Genomic DNA, 17,423 nt, shown 5'->3' with positions numbered 1-17,423 from the left:
AATACAAAAAATGTTCATGTAAGTTTGGTGGTGGTTTTTGTTTGTAGTGGTGGTGTTGCTTTTGTGTGTTGCGTTCTGGCTTTTTTGTTGTTTTTGCTTTATTTGATTTGGTTTTGTGTTTCTTTTGTGTGTGTTTGTTTGTTTTTAATTAGGAATGAAAGCCAGCAAGTGATGAAATGCCCAAGGGAGTGGCGCCCCGATCTCAGGGCACGGGGCCGGGACCTCTGCCCTGCACATCACTAACACCAAAGAGCGGCAGAGCCTGGGCAGGCTGGTAGGAAACCAGCTCCTTCTAGTTAGGGCTGCAAAAAAACCTACTTGTGATTTGGCATGCCAGGCCAAACAAATGCTCTCATTTTACTACACCAGAAAATTCTGGGGGGATACTATTTATTTTGAGTTTTTCTAACCAGCTCAAGGCTCAGCTCCAGTGATGCACAGGAGCCCTAAAATTCTGCAAGTGATACCAGCTTTAAGGCACAGAGTTTATGCAACCCCCAGTCTAGGCAGCCAAACCAACACAAGCCAGACCCACACCGGAGTGGGAGCACTTATGTTAGAGTAAGGTGTAGAGAATCTACTTCTCTAAATAATGTGCATTCACTTGTCCTTAAGGATAAACAACTGCACCTGTCTCTGAAGAGCAATGGACCCCTTGATGCTTCTTAACTCACATTCTGATGAAAAGAAAAATTAGTCTTTTAAAGCACCCAACTGAAACATTTTCAGCTCTGACTTGGAAAAAAAATAATCCATTGAGATACTTACAGTAGGATTTCCAAACAGGTGGTCTGTATTCATCAGTATCTGAAAGAAAAACGACAAATCTTAATGTTCTGTTGGAAACATTTTAACACAGAAATAACCCTGCAGAAGCACTTGCAGATTAAGATAAATATTGCAGCTAGATTCCAAATTATTTTTTCTATCACAGTATAGAACAACCTGTTAAAAGTTTACTTAAACTGAAAACATGAAAAAGTATTTTCTTTAGCCAGATAAAATAAAAGCTATAGAGATACATTTGCAAAATGGCAAACATGCAAATTAGAAGCCAAAATACCTGGGGGGGGGGAAGGCATATTATTTTACTATGTATATATCTGTAAGTTCCCTTTTAAATTACACTACAAGGATTTTTTTTTTTTTTTTAATGTCAATTTATACAGTGATAAATCAGCTTTCATCCAATTTATTCCTGCCATTAGCTTTTTCCTCTTCAGGATAGCAATTAACAACTCCTAAAATAAAATCAGAGTATGTAAGTACTGCGAAATATTTTGTAGGAAAGCAAGGGTTTTTCATATTGAGGTACAACCTCTGCTTGGAAGCAGTCAGTAAATATTAAAAGCAACAGCATATTTCTAATTTCAAATTTTAATTATCGAAGAGAATAAATAGATAAATAATCCAAACATATTCTAAGTGCTGTCTCCCTTATGACTTGCTGACAACTGATCTGACATTTTGGGCTCAGGGCTCTGTTGCAAACGTCATCTCTGATGCCCTGCTTTTCCACTCTGACCAGCGCCAGTTCCGACACTGCCGGGCACCGCGGTGCTCTGCAAGGTGCTGTGCTGACCCACCCTGGAGCTAGTGAGGGGCTCAGGACTCCTCACAGGGTGACAAGACAGGACGCCCGGGCAGCTGCACAGCCAGCCTCGCTGTCTGAAGCTGCTTCTCAGCGCAGCACCCATTTCTGAGCTCCGTTTGCAGTTGTCTGCTCGCTGGAACTATGTGCTGCACCCAGCAAATCCCTCATTTCTAGTTTTTATTTTGAGGTTATGTCAAATTCAAGCAATCTGGGAACCTGTTCCTTCAATTTTGGCCTGTGCGGCATCTCCACTTGAGAGTCCTTAAGGCTTCCAAAACCGAGCCTGAAGCTGAGAAAGGATTGTTTTGCCTCCCCTTATGATAAGCAATCTGCCTCCTTCAGATATTTGCTTTAGTCCATCTCTGCCACCTACAGTAATGTCAAAATATCTCTAATTTAGAGCTTAGTGGAATGAGATATTTTCTAGCTTAATTGGCATAAACTGCCCAGACCCACCCAGCAGGCTCCCTGCCCTGCCTGAGCTATCATTTTGCTCCGTTTTTCACCCTGTATTTTAGCACTATGCATGCAGACGGCACAGTTCTTACGGACTACCTCGGTGCTAGTGGGTTTTATAAACACGATTCATTATGACTCTATTATTAAGGCAGCACTTATTCAAACTACCATCCCCCAAAATATGATGGGGTTTGATCTTTGAAAGGTTCTGCAGAGGCACTACCAGTAGATTGGCCAGAGCCCCTCAAATCTGCACGCAGACCTTCAGCAGCCCAGGCTGCACTGCACTACGGCACTGAAAGAAAATCAGCAGCAACAGATGCAGCCATGGTTATTCATTCCTACTTTGATGCCTTTAATTAAGGCAGTGCAAGTCGATTCATTCCAGAAGCATTGTAATGTGATCCTTAGCACGGCAATGTCACTTGGACAAAGGACAAAACTGTAAGTAAAACTAATGAGCTCAATCCCAGAAGACAACTCGTACCCCACTCGCTGAATTTTCTTTTGCTATGGTCTTTTTTTTTGGCAACATATGCACCAGCTGAATTTACAAATAAGTGATTTGTAAATTGACAACACACACTGTATTTGTAAACTATGAGCTGACTGTTATGAAAATACAGATATCTTGGCAGCCTAACCTATACTTGCTCACACTCAAGACATATAATTGTTACAACTAAGGGCAGTATGATTGTAAAAGTGAAAAACAAAAAACTCCGACCCTTGTTAAAGTCAGGCAAGAACAGCAGTAACTTTCATACAACAAACATTTAACTTTCAGAAACTGGAAGGAATGATTTATGTTATGCAGCTGTGCACAAGGATTTTGTTAGAAAATCTGTCAGTGAGTTTTACTGCCTTTACACTGTGAGAATACCCTCCGGCCATCCCACATGAGGTAATGAAAAAACAAAAGGTCATTTCTATTATGATTAAAAAAAAAAAGAAAAAAAAGTTATCTGATACAAAACACTGTAGCAGCAAGAGCAGCAAGTACAGCACAGTAACAACGGTGAATCAGAGCGTCTGCAGTGCTTGTTTCTGCGGGAGAATGTTTCTGTTGTTAAAACCACTCCACTACACAAAGACAAAATAGAATGAGCTAAAGATCACACCGGTCTTTTAGTTATCTCTTTTTAAAGACTAATCGACATGGTCCCATTTAACACATCATCAGTATTTTGAGATGCCTTATTAGGAAAAGGGCTGGATTTTTGGTAACATAGGCTTCCATATACAGCATCTCCAATCAGGCATCCAAAGCACCCAAAAAGCACTGTAAGGCATGATAAAAAACCCACAGAAAATGCTGAACCCAAAATACATTTTCTCACTAACACTGCACCACTTTCTAATTAACGCAATAAACTCTATGCTGTCAGTTCTCAGATTTTCTACAGTTCCCATCAGCGCAGTATCTCGGCTCTGCTGTTTCCATGATAAAATAATTTTCTACAATCTGTGCATCATGTTTTATCTTAACTATTACTTTCTGCTTAAATGAGATGCAATTCAGCTTAAAGCTGCTCTTCTCCAAAGGTCTGGAGCACTACAGAAAACATAAATCCATAAACTGATCCTATCAGCGTTGGTGAGCCTTTCGCCAGCATGAAGGCACCTCCTCAGTAGGTGCATTTTAGATCAAGTGCACTGTCCACGTTCATAAATTGCAATTTCAAACTCAGCCCAGTTTCAAACTGACAGATGCTGGTGCTGAATACTCTTCCTAACCTTTAAAAGTGAAAATGTTCAGCAATGTCCCACTATTCCAGCCAATGACAGTTTTTTCATTCTTCAGAATTTTGATCTGGTTGGAAGGGTATATGTTTAAGATTTTTTTTTTTTTTCACAGTAAAATGTGACTTGTTCAAATTCTCTACCCTGAATCCATACAGATATCTAATAATTTTCCGGCCTGGAATAGATTAGAGAAGAAACAGCTGTGTGCCCAAAACTGTACTTTTAAGCTCCTAAATGGACCTGTCATAGTATAAATATGTATGTGTAAGGAAAATATGAAGAATATCTTAAACTTACACATCACTTGAGACCAAAAGTTATATGCAAAGTAAAGGGGTGGGAGGAATCCAGGACATGTGAAAACACATTTACAGTCCTTCATCCAGTAGAATCAGTTTCTTGCCCTTGAACCAACAGCAAAAATCAAACTCCTCTTCAAAGCAAGCATCTTACAACAGACCCATAACAGCTAGTGCCTCTAGTCCAGGCATGGACCTACTTGGGCATGAATCATCTGCAATTAAGTGACAAGCACAGAGTGATCGTCAGAAATACACGCACAGAAAAGGGCTCTGCCAACAGAAAATCAAGCAGCCATTTAGGAGAAGCTCAGACACAGACACAAGCGCCATGAGAGCATCTCAGATTTTTCCACAAACACAAATGTGACTAATTGTGACATTACAACACAGCATTTCCCTTGCTTATTTTCCTTCTTTCTCGCCCATTTCCATTTTATCCCTTATATAAATCTGGACCACCGTAGTACTTTCAGAGTGTACATTTTAACTGCAGATATGAGAACTGTTACTATTGCCTCAAACTGTTTAGACTGCTTGTCTCTGTGTATTCCTTTTATAGAAAGAATAAAAATGTTTACCTTTGCTTGAAATGGTTCCTTCTCTCTTGCCACTGAAGATAAGCCATGTCTAGCACAGAGCAGCAGCAGCTTAACTACATGTGGTAACTCCATAAAGCAATTTAGCACTAACTGAGAATTCAGTTTTGTTTTTCTTTTACTATGTGTCACTCCCTGCAGCACAATGATCTGTAACATCATGCTGGAGACTAGTTTAACACCATCTGTGAGGAAACAATCAGATATCTGCTGACATAGCAGCTCTTGCCCCAAACTTTGATTTTATTTGGCAACAGCCTCATTGAACGCAGGTGAGGCCTCAGGTGGTAAACCTTGCAGGTGAGGCCAGCTCTTAGCCATGTGGACCAACCATCAACAGCATAAGGAAAATAAAATATATATTTTTGTGTTTTCTGAATTGATCTATGACCAAAGAACAGTCTAAACCATATATATTAAAAGATGCAAGAAAATATAAAACATTCTTCTGTAATCTATGGCCTAAGTACTATCCAGTAAGCATTAGCATGTGTTTTAAGATGCTGATCTTGCTTACTTTGGCAGCAGCACGTGTCAAAACTTAACTCCTAGAGAGATGCACAAGTGGATGTGACCGTTTGCTGACCCATACAACAGACTCCTTTTTGTGCCCAAAAAACAACTTCTAGAAAATTCTTCCTCAGTCTCAAAATCTTCCTTATTAGCATTTTCTCTGTGCCCAAAGGATGCATGTAAAAATCACTCGACTCACAGAAATAAAGCCACAATTTATTTGCTGGTGAGATTCTCAAGCCACAAAAACAGTGCAGTTGAACAGAAAAACGTTATTTCATCTCTGTTTTTCAGAGTAGAAGTGCCAACAGCATTTCAGAAACTAAGCTCAAGCCATCACAAAACATTTTAAGCAGCAGCCAAGCAGGGCCTAGAAGTGAGGGTTTTGTATGCTCCAACCAAAATAAAACTCAAACAGCATTAAGGTAATTAGAGGATGAATCCAGCCACTGCCCTAGGCAGCAGCAGTAAAACAGATGGGCCACAATCCTGTGGTTTCAGGGTAAATAGCTGATTCCTGGCCACAGCAGCACCCAGCAGCATGGGAAGTCCCTGTGCTGCCGGTGATGGCAGGAGGAGGGGATGGCGATGGCAGACAGCTCCCAGAGACAGGGCGGAGGGTACAGAGAACGTCCAAAATACTCCTATTGCATGTCCTCTGCAGTAGGAAGGGCACACTCCCACCCAAAAGGTTCTTTGTCACTCCTAGGTGAGACCTTGGGATTCACATTATTTCCACAAAGCCTCTCTCCCCTTCTCTGCTACACCTCTGCCATCAGCAGCCAGTAAGTTAAATGGAACCTGGAAAGGGGTCGTGGGCAGAGTCTTGATGTGAAGAGCAAGAAGCACTGTGCGTGGTCACTGCCGCTCACAGCAGGTCCCACAGCAGCCACCGCAGCCCTGCCCCGGCAGGCCCGGCACCGCGCACGCTGCGGACAGAGCCTGCAGGGAAGCTCATTTCAGCGGTGCATGGTAAACAAAAGAGAAAGCCATGGTCAACCTTTCTTGCATTAAATGTTTTCTTGGGAACAAACTTCTTCAGCATTTGAGTCCTCCACCTGAGTATAAAAAGGGAAATGATCCTCTGGCTCAGTCTTGTCTTTGCCTTTCAATAGCACAGGGGTAACAAATCATTTCTGATGAAAATACCTTGCAGAGGCTTACATCACATTTTTTAAAGATATCCTTTTTTGGGTATATTCCCTTTCTCTTAAATAAAAACTATTATACTTTTACATTACAAAAAAACATTGGGGTTTAAAAGTAATGAATAAATGTTAATCCAAAAATAATATTGCTCTGTTAGTCCCTGAAAACAAAGAGATTAATGACAAGGACCTGATGGCACACATGGCCTGGGCCCACGTGGAAAGCCTGTGGGGTTTCACAACTAGGACATCACAGAATTTCCTTTGTTTATGGTAAGATACCTGTGGGGCTGGGAACACCCCAGGCAGCGAGCACCATGTTTTCTCCCAATTCCCAAATATACAATATACTGTATGATACTCAGCAATGATGACTGATACTTCTAGACTGTAATCAAGTGTTTAATGCTACTTTAATGTTATTCTTGGCACATGATTTCCTCTGAATTACAAAAAAAAAAAAAAAAAAAAAAGCTTTGAAAACTTTTAGACACATCAAGGCTCTTCCTCACGCAGGCAGACACCACTACATGCTGCAAGGTGCTTCAGTAAAAAAGCCACCAAACAAACCACCACCTTCTCCAGGTAAAGACACCAGACAGGCATCTGCTTCAACATGTGGGCAGCTGTAAGAGCTCGGCACATGTCTTGCTGCATGTGGACAGCAGAGCGTCCCCTGCTCAGAGCCTGCTGTGCTGCCCACACAACCTGCTCAGTGTGAACTAAAGCCCTGCCTGATCAAACACAAACCATTTATAGGTGGAAAGAGGCGCTGTCACCAGCTTAGGCAGCTACTTCATGCCCAGGGAGGGCAGCTGACAGGCAGAGGTTGCCAACCTGACTGCACCCAGCTGTGGCCAGGCCAGCCCTGGAAAAGCTGGTGCACAAGAAAGTCACTCCATGGCAAAAGCCATCCATCTACAGGGACATGTCTGAGCCTGTGGGCAGAGGGGACAGTCACCAAACACAGCTCTCCAAAACTGAGGGAGCGTGGTCTGGACAGTTGGGTAGCGAGGTGAACTGTGAACTGGCTGAAGGGAAGAAGCCAGAGAGTCACGGTCAGTGGGGCAGAGTCCAGTTGGAGGCCTGTATCTAGTGGAGTGCCTCAAGGGCTGGTTTTATTTGATATATTCATCGATGATTTGGATGAGGGACTAGAGTGTACTATCAGCAAGTTTCCTGATGACACCGAGATGGAAGGAATGGCTGACATGCCAGAAGGCTGTGCTGCCATCCAGCGAGACCTGGACAGGCTGGAGAGTTGGGCGAGGAAAAATTTAATGAAATATAACAAGGGAAAGTATAGGGTCTTGCATCTGGGTAGGAACAACCCCCGGTTCCAGTATAGGTTGGGGAATGACCTATTAGAGAGCAGTGTAGGGGAAAGGGACCTGGGGGTCCTGGTGGACAGCAGGATGACCATGAGCCAGCACTGTGCCACTGTGCCCACCTGGACACATTACTTCATAACCTAATCTAGGTGTTCCTGCTCCGGCAGGGGGATTGGACTAGATGATCTTTGAGGTTCCTTCCAATCCCTAACATTCTGTGATTACTTACACAAAGTTCTACTGTGACCTTTGGTGCAGGTAGCTACACTCCCTAATGCACATAAACCCCATACACACAGGCAGCCTCAGACTTTTAACATTAAACCATATTTGACCTACTTAAACAGAAAACAAAAACAGTTGAATGTATTTTCTTCACATTTTCCAAAGGCATTCCCACCTAGGAGGAGAATAAGAGTACAAAACAATCTAAGGGAAAGATGCAAATCAGCGAAAGCTGGCACTGAAAAGGAAAGCATCCCTTTGGCTGCAGGATGCCACATCACACACACTGTGCCCCAGGAATTTTTTAATGGGGCAAAACTTATTTTTGCCTGCTCTTTTGTCCTCACATAGTTTTGCTTATACCCCTTCAAACAAGTACAATTAGGTTTCTAATTCATACTAGAGCAAAAATGAGTAAGAGAAAGCTAGCGTGCCCCAGAAAGCTGCAAGGGCTACTGCCATTTCTCTAATGTAACCAAGTGGGAGACAAGAGAGTATTCTCAGCAAAGTGAAGAGGCTTAAATAAGGGCATGCTCTGAATAACTGCATTGGTCCTGAGGGAGAGAAGGGAAAAAAAGACCACTCTGCCATCCTGGTTTCTACAAATGTCTGACCTGGCAATAAAAAATTCTGTGGGAATGCTTCTAACGGGGTTGAATGAGAGACCCACCAAAACCAGCTAGAGATCAATGCCTTTTATTAGCAGGTCTATTACTGCTTCTGTATGAATGATGGGAAAACTTTAATGAGTAATATTTTGCCTATCACAAGCACTGCTGCTGCTAAATAAATTCATCTAAGTGATTAGACTAGGTTGCAAATGATCTGTTTCTACATTTTCATTTAACCAAAGCAAGGGAAGTAAGTACTCATTTTTCCTTCTCTTTGCCAGATAAATAGTGGCATCTGACTATGTGATAATGAAAAATAAACATTTTTAAAATCCCTTATAACAACCAAAAAAAAATTAATTTTACACTGGAATTTCCACATGTGTAATGATAAGCAAAATACAGCTGTGGTCCTCTTTCTCTTGAGTGTAGTTTAATGGAGGGTAGGGCAATACCCCTCCCATGAAAGCACAGTTAGCTTACTGTTTAAGAAAAGTTTCAAAACCTCTAAAATTATTTCTTAGTGTTGCTGCAAGTATAAAAATTTAGACCTCAGAGAGGGTAAAAAGCTGACAAGTGCCACCTTGTGGGCATTTAATGAAGAACTTAATGTTGCTTTCTTGTTTCCAGCAGGGTTATCTCGGCCTCCAGACGGCAGTGAATTTTCAGCATTTCTGGGAATACCATCTTTACTTCCTGAGAAAAGACAGACACGATGGGATCTGACACCTGACATGGCTCTGCTGGCTGGCTGTAGGTGCAACAAGAGCCAGGCTGTCAGCTGGCTATAACCCTCTGATTTATCTCACCATAGGAGCTAGGATGGCTACACAGCTCTACAGGTATCCCCAAATGTCTGGTTTACACAGTAAACAGCTTTCAACCAAAAATGCTGTCAAAATCAAATATTCCTCTTTAATTTATCTATTTCAAAGGAAAACAATCTGTCATTTTTTTTTTTTTTTTTAAACTAATTATGGCAAAACTGACCAAGGCTGCCTGCAGCCTCAAAGTGCTGGATCAGTGAGTTAGGGAATTTCCCATCCTCCCTCAGGGTTATTTGGAACATCTTTTGCAAACTTATTTTAAAAGTTCAAAATTGACAGAAATATACCTTTATTGGATGAATTGCATCTTTTATATTTGACAGATAATTTGTCCAAGTATCTTCTATATCAGTACAGTAAAGTCTTGGAGCAATTCAGAGTAACATCAGGTAACATAAGCTTGAACACTGTAATCAAACTGCCCTAGTTTAATTCCCGACTGGTTTTCATTGGAGATACTGTTTTGATCATGGTTTGTAAAGTTTGTTTGGAAGCCAAGAGAAATACCTGTTGAGGCTATTGGTCTCACACTGTCCTCATTCCAAGCATGGCAAAAGATAATCTAGGAGAAAAAGCCCTTCGACACTTCCTTTCCTATTTTTTGTTGCCACAAATCCTTCTTTGTCTCCTATTTTAAAAGTCTATCTGCACAGAGACCGAATTCATTTCCCATCACTTGTTTTTTTTCTTCCAAACATAATTAGCATCAACAAGGGCACATCAGTTTTGCCATAACTTCCAGCCAGTGACAACTGTTACAGCCACAGCCTCAAGGCATTCACGAAAATACTTTTTGTCTGGATTTCTCTAACATATCCAACATGGAATATTGATTAGAACTTGATTACACAAATATTCTGAGCAGTCAGCCTAATAATGAAAAAGGACAATATGATATGGCATAAAAGTGTCTTCTAGCTGTAAATTGATCCCTTCCCCTGAGTAAGAAGCCTGTCTAGTCAAGGTTGGACAGAAGAGACCCTAGATAAAGGTCAAGCTTTCAGGCACTTTTGAAATACAACTCCTCCATCCACTCCATAATGCCCTAATTTGCTGAATGGGGAGGCATGTGTTACCACAATTTGCTTGGTTGCTTTGATTTTTTTTTTTTCCCCACACACAGCACTGAGATAACAAACTTAAATTCACCTTCCTGCTCTAAAATCCACTTATAAATAGACCGTTGTGGTTTTACCAAAAGCTGAACCATGATAAAAGAGCACAACACTGACCCTGTCTCCCTATGTGTTCGTGAAAACCTGCTGAGAACTTGTCCTCCCTGGCATTTTAGACTGAAATAGCTGCTGTGCATTCATTAGCCTCCTGGGGAAAACAACAAACAAACAATCCAACCCACCCATTAGCAGCCCAGGCAAAAATCACAGTCACCCGGAGAAAATTAAGAGCAGATCTGATTTCTCACTGCTGTTTTAACTGGCCTCAAGACAGACTCACATGTTCCAAAGCATGGCGCTCTCTTTAACTATGTCAGGTGGTCCAATAGATGCTGTTGCCTCTCCTTCCCCAAACTTGACCCATGTAAATTCCTAGACCATCAGTTATAACAAACCTATTAAGATTCTTATTACAAACAGATTTTTAATTTTCTGAAGTAGTCGTCAGTAACACACGCCATTGCTCATGCAAAAATATGTCTTGTATTTACATCCCTGTTTCCAGAACAGATGCAATACATCAACACTCGTGGTTGGAAGGAGGAGGACAAACTACCACATAAAGCACCCTTGCCTGAAACCATGATTGTTTTATATAGTGGAAGGAAGGAAACTCCTAAAAAAACATTATTGGCAGGGTCAGAGAAAGGGAAATCGACACAATGTGGTGAGATGCCTTTTCTTGAATTGGAATTAGGCTTTTACTCCAGTTGCTGTGAGCTTTTGTCCAATCCAAGAGCTGGAAGTGTCATTCCTTACCTCTTCCTGTTCTCATATACAACCTCCACAAGGCCTCCAAAGGCACAAAGTAGGAGGCTACAGGTAGGAAAGCTGAAAACTTCACGTTCTTTTTAGGCAATTCCATAGCTCAACATTATAACTGTAGTCAAAGAACCATAGCAAAAATATTTACCCACCAGCCTCTCCCTGTTTATAGCATTAAAACCATCTTTATTCATAACTCTCTTTCTCCTCTGCAGGTTCATCTCCTGTGCTAGCAAGAACCAACGCAAGAAGAGAGCAGGTGTGAGGCCCAGCCCGTGGAGAAGCTGCGCTCTGGGTCTACTCCTGTGCCACCCAGCATGTTGTCGGGCTGGAGCAACACTAAATGACTATGTCAAAGGCAGTTTAGCAGCTCTGCAAACACCGAGAGGTTTTCTGCAGAGGCCCACCATTTGTTCTCAGTTCCCTCTCTTTGGGAGGATGACAGCAGAGCTCGGCACGCGGAGGCTGGGAACAGGCTACTGGAAAGAGAACTGAACACAAGGGTTTGCCACTGCCCAGTGGGAACAAGAGAGTTGGCCAGGAAGCTCGATATGATCAGTGCTCAGAGATAACTTCCATGTCCGTTCCTGGGTAACACCATACATTTTTTTTCCCTGTCCAGGAAATCAATTCAGATGGCTTTCTTGTCTCTGTTTTGAAGTTCCTTCTGCTTTTTTTCCACTAATTAGAAGAAAGACAAATGGGTCTGCAAATAATGGAAACTTGGGTTTATTACCTCTCACTTTATCATGGCACTGTGTTAAACAGGTTTTCAACAATTATTAGCTGCATTTCTGGGATACTGATGCATCCTTACTGGAACTGAGACCCTGCAGGAATGTCCACAAGTGAAAAGCAGACTTTGTCCTATAGAACATGACATATGAACAGAAAATAGGAACAGTTGCTGGTGAGAACAGCAGAGATCCATGTAGATGAAGTCATCCTAGAGAGAAAAGATCCATATCTCTATTCCTAAGTCTTGACAACGCAATAACCTCCCAGTCAGCACTGCCTCTCTGGATAACAGCCTTTTTGGTGTCTTTAGCTCCACTTTATAAAAAGAACCCTATAATGGAAACTGGCAGCATGGGAAAACACATCCAGACACAGGGAGAGCTGTAGGATGTGAGAGATCAAAAATCCAGTTTATAGTTTAAAAATGATCCTGCCCTACCTACGTGGCTAGATGGGAACTACCAGGAAGCAGAATGCTGCAAGCAACTGTCAGAGATTGTGATACACAGGATTTCCATACAGAAATGACAGCAGATGCTAATACAGTTCTGAGACACGGCAAGCCCTGCCTGCGTCTTCCACGGCTGCTCTTGCACAGCAATGGGAGAAGGAAGATGCCTGCCAAGAAAGGGAGAGTTTTTACATTTAAGAGTCATGACTAGCACTGGAGTTACCCCATCAACAAAGTATCTAAGCAGAAAAAAAAACTCTTCCTGCTTCTCATAGACCTTTCTGCTAAGTAGAAAAAAAAATGCCAACAAGCTCAGCGGGTGAGTTCGCCAATGTGAGCTCTCCCTCAGACAAAGCAGTCTGCAGCTCGCTCATCTCAGGCATTTTTTGAAGGCATCTCCCTGAGTTACCAGCCCAGGAGTGCAGCACACTGCCCCATCCTGGAGCTCACCATGCAGGAGAGCAGCAGTGACACCACAGCTGCGTTTCACCTCCTGCAAATTCCAAACCTGCAGCAGAGCAAGTCAGGACAGAACCGTCCCCTTGCTTTGGTCTGATACAGTCAGACGTGGATCAGAGTCGTCTTCTTCCTATATAGCACAGCTTCAGTAAAAGCTAAGGAGTCAGAGATGCTCCATGGAGTTACTGATGAGCTTGCTGCTCTGCCACCCTAGATGGGCAGGGCAGGGTGCTGGGCCAGGGCTGTGAGCATAGCTTGCTTTGACACCACGTGGAAGTGGGCAGATACGCAGTGCAGCCAGGAGCTCCCTGAGAACCATAGTAAAGCAGCAGCACAGCTATATGCACATAAGCTCACTGTTGGAAATGCCAGGATCAGTTTCCTCTCCTCCTCTTATATTTTTGGGGTGGTAATTTTCCTTTACATACATGCAAATATTTACCTTGATATACTACAAATGTTATTTCTCAATAAGGAAGTACCTGACAAAATCTCTTTACCACACAAATGGTGGCATTGAGATAATATGTAACACAAAGTTTCTGAATGTTTTCTCATGAGGAAGGAGAATCACTATTTTATTTTTTAAATGCCTCTCTGCTTCTCTGGTGTCGATTATTTCAGCACTTTCAAGTTTCATTTATAAATATACTCTTTGAAAAACCTGAAAAGGAAATCAGTAAAATCAATTGCTGTGTCAAAACCATGCTTCATTTATTGGAAGGATACACCCATATGTGCATGTTCAGCCAGTAAGGCAGAGGTGAGGAAGAGCTACAACCTGTATGGAGGGGTTTTGCAGGTTGTTTTTATTTTTATTTTATTTTATTTTAATAAAAAGTGATCTGAGATTGCACTGAAGCATTGTGTCCAGATTCATATGGAAACCATAAAGTGCAGATGAAAAAGTATGGAAGACTGGCCCTACCAAATAATTATCAGCTACTTTTATAGTCTGCTCTGGATTGTATACTTATCAGATACTATTTCAGCACTGAGGACACTGACTCGTACCCTGACAATGTGAGAGCAAGGAATGGTTAGTTACTGTACTAAAGCACTGGGTTTGTTTTTCAGAACTGTACTATTATTCCATTTTTCACAGTGTCTCGTTTACTCTGCTCAAGGAATAATTCCATACCTCCTTCTCCACTGCTGCAGCACGTACTCAAAGACTTTGCTACATGATGCTCTGTGGTACTTGCATTTACTGTAATTTAAACAGTTGCAGCTCTGCTGGCCACTGTGACACACCACCATGCAGTGGGCAACAAACGAATTCCAACATGTAGGAAACAGTGTTTTACCTTTACTTTTGGAGAAGAAATTTCCCTGCAAACAAGCTGCCCCAGGACATTCCATTTCTGGTCAAGGTCAGAAGCCATGCTTTTATTTCAGCTTCTTAAAGGGCAAGGCTACCTATAAGCAGCTGCTCTTGCAACCAAGGAATCAGGAAGACGACAGCAATGGCAGAAGTGGAGGGGAGAGGGACCCACCACCCTCCATCACCACCAGGAACACCCATCCCAACCACACCCTGTATTCAACAGAGCCACACTCTGTCAGCTGCACCAAAGACAAATGTGACATGGGCTTCCTCACAGAGACGAGCAAGACTGAAAGCACAGATACCTGTTCACTGTGAGCAGCAAGCTCCAGCTTGCAACTTCAATGATGGTCCACAACCAGAGGATGCAGTTTTCCTAATGCATTCTCCCAGGGACCAAGATTTGGTCATGTGAAAAAACAGACCACATTATCACATCCTATCAGCACTAAACAAAATTTTAACTAAAAGCTAATCAGCCCTGACAGTCTCTCCGCAATGCTTATCACGAAGCTGCTAGCAAAGTCCCAAGAATACATTTGGGAATGAACGTATCAAAATACATCATGGAAATCAGACTCCTGCAGGAATAAATAAGATTTTATGAGCACATTTTCCAGTAACTATGAAATCACTTCAGAATGTCACCTTTTTCATTCAGACAGAGCATAAACAAATACTTTGGGTGCTAAAAATGGCAGATGTCCATCAGCTCTTTTAGATTCACAGAGGCTGTTGCACACACAGCGAAGACTCCTGTGATCAACCCTCCTCCCCCAGTGAGAACCGGGACATTGACCCACCACTCCATAGTACAGCTAAACCCTTGGGAACAGTGTGGAGAACTGTGGGAACTCCTCCCAGCATCTTCTCAGGTCAGGCCAGCATGGGTGCTCAAGGCCCAGATGCGATACAATTACAGTATCGGTAAATGCTTTAGAAGACCAAATCTTTCAGTGACTTTAAATGACACTTTTTCTTGTTTTAAGACAGACTCAAAAAAAGCAAAATCTAGAGGGTTTTTAATTTTCTTCCATGAAGATGTACAAGGCAGATACAATCCACCCCACTGAAATGACCACTAAGACAAATTATAATTTTATGAGGGAGCAGGAAGCATCTCATATTCTGTTAAAAACTACAAAACTGCCCTTGACCAAGTGTTGGGTCTGTTTTGGTTCATCTGAAGACATGTTCCTGTAGAACTGTACGAGCTCTATCCACAAGGTGGAGCAGCTAAATAGCCTGAGATGTGGATGCTAAGCCCCAGGTTCAGAAAAAGGAAAATGAATTGTCTAACAATGCACAGTTGACTGTTAGACCGCACAGAGCAGTCACCTATGCCTGCACCTTTAGGGGATCCTGATTCATGTGCTTTTATTTGGCAAAAATAACATAGTTTTCCAACAACATTGTATTAGGTTTATGCCTTGGGTTTACTGATTACGGTAGCATTTAAGTCGAAACTGTGGTACTGCCACTGTATGTAAACACATTCTTTTCTTTACACTGCGATATGGGTTCCATCACATGGAAATCTTTTAGTGCATCTGAAAAAAAAAGAACTCTTGGAGAGAGTTACTACGAGAATAAAGTCCCCAAACCCAACAAGGCAGAAAGGATCAGCTGATTCCAAAACAAACAGAACACCATCTAGACACCTGAAACATCAGTCCTTGGCTGACATGGAGTGTGCACCAGCAAAGCCTGGGAACTCTTCCTGGATCCTCAGATCCAAAGTGCATTTCACTTCAACACCGTTGGAGGAGATTCTGCAATGTGCAGACTGCCGCTGCTCCCCAGCAGGTCGCTTGGTGCCAAGAAGGAAAGGGATGTCACTGCTCAGTGCTGTGCCTGACCTGACGGTATCACAGCAGTCTCTCTGGAGAAAATTCCAGAATTTCATCTTAATTCATTTACTTGTGCACACAGCTGGACCTGCCCTTTTCAGCTTCAGCAACAGTCCTCAAACCTCTGTTTTTTTAAGATTCTTATACAAATTCACAATTAATAGAAAATACAATTTTATACCAGTCAGTGCATGAAGCACACTTCTGAGCACTAAGCTGAGGAGTCATGACTGATTTCTTTTCTAATCCTCATAAGTGTTAGTGTCACTTCTCTGATATTCTGATCAATTGATACCAATTTACTAGTTAATAGATCCATCTTCTTTTCCCAGTTCCTACACAGGTTCCCCTTTCAATTTTTTCTTGAGAAAGCACTGCAAGCAAAACCTTTTCAAGATTGCTCTCCTTATTTGCTTGATGAGGTTCTACAAATTAGACAAGGTTAGCACAGCACCAAGGAGAAAATAATCTTATGATTCTCAGCACTTGGACACTTCCCCCCAAGACACATGAATGGGAGTTGGAAGACTGAGTTTCTCTCTAACATGGTTTCCATTTTTAACAAATCACCTTCCTTTTTAAAGCTTGTTAAAAAAACCCCCACCAAACATTGTACTAATGTCCCTAAATTGTTTTGTTTAATTAAACTATTTGAAGTTCCTGTTGTGACTAGATGTTGAATTGCTTTAATCTCCTTTAAAATTAGCCTGTGTCAGTCTATATTGAATGAAGCCCACATATTTCAAACAAGGGCTAAACACTTCAAGAGCATCTACTGTGACCGGGTCAAAAAGACTAATGTGAATTCACTGCTTTACTGGTGAGAAAGATCCAGTATAGGCAGTGCAATGTGGGGTTTGTGTTCACTTCAAAAACCGCTTCAAGAGTGCAAGATGAGCAATGAAATTCTTTATGTTTGGTGGGTTTGTTTGTTTGTTTGTTTTGTTTGTTTGTTTGCCTAGAAGCATCAGTGCTGGGTACCATTCCTATAGCCCTTCACACTTACGCTGCCTGTAGTGACAAAAGCCATACTACAAATGCCTCAAAATTCCATGAACAAACTTCCATTACCTAGTTCAATTAAGGAACAGATTCAAAGAGCACTTTTCTGGCACTAAGTGACTCCTCAGTTAAGGGGCTCTGCCTGTAAACAAAAGCTGACACCAGCAGAGCCAGCCACACTTTTAAGCATAGTTCAGGACCATGTGTAAAAATAGAGGAGAACAACTTGAATTGTAGGTCATCTCTTTACCTCCTGCTCCTATAAGGCTCTGCACATAATACAAGAAACGAGCAGATTAATTTT

General features: G+C 42.0%; 1 protein-coding gene across 1 annotated transcript in view; it reads right to left on the bottom strand.

The window, feature by feature from the left end:
• Positions 1-17,423, bottom strand: part of CHN1 (chimerin 1) — a gene marked incomplete at its 3' end in the record, with an annotated part of 99,438 nt that overhangs the window by 78,157 nt on the left and 3,858 nt on the right. The window contains exon 2 of the mRNA XM_080347240.1: positions 769-807. Coding sequence (XP_080203366.1) covers positions 769-807 — 39 coding nt within the window. The remainder of the gene's footprint in view (positions 1-768; positions 808-17,423) is intronic.

This window comes from Nesoenas mayeri, assembly GCF_963082525.1.
Source record: "Nesoenas mayeri genome assembly, chromosome: 6".
In the NCBI taxonomy this organism is placed as follows: domain Eukaryota; kingdom Metazoa; phylum Chordata; class Aves; order Columbiformes; family Columbidae; genus Nesoenas; species Nesoenas mayeri.
This window is presented reverse-complemented; position numbering and strand designations above follow the sequence as displayed.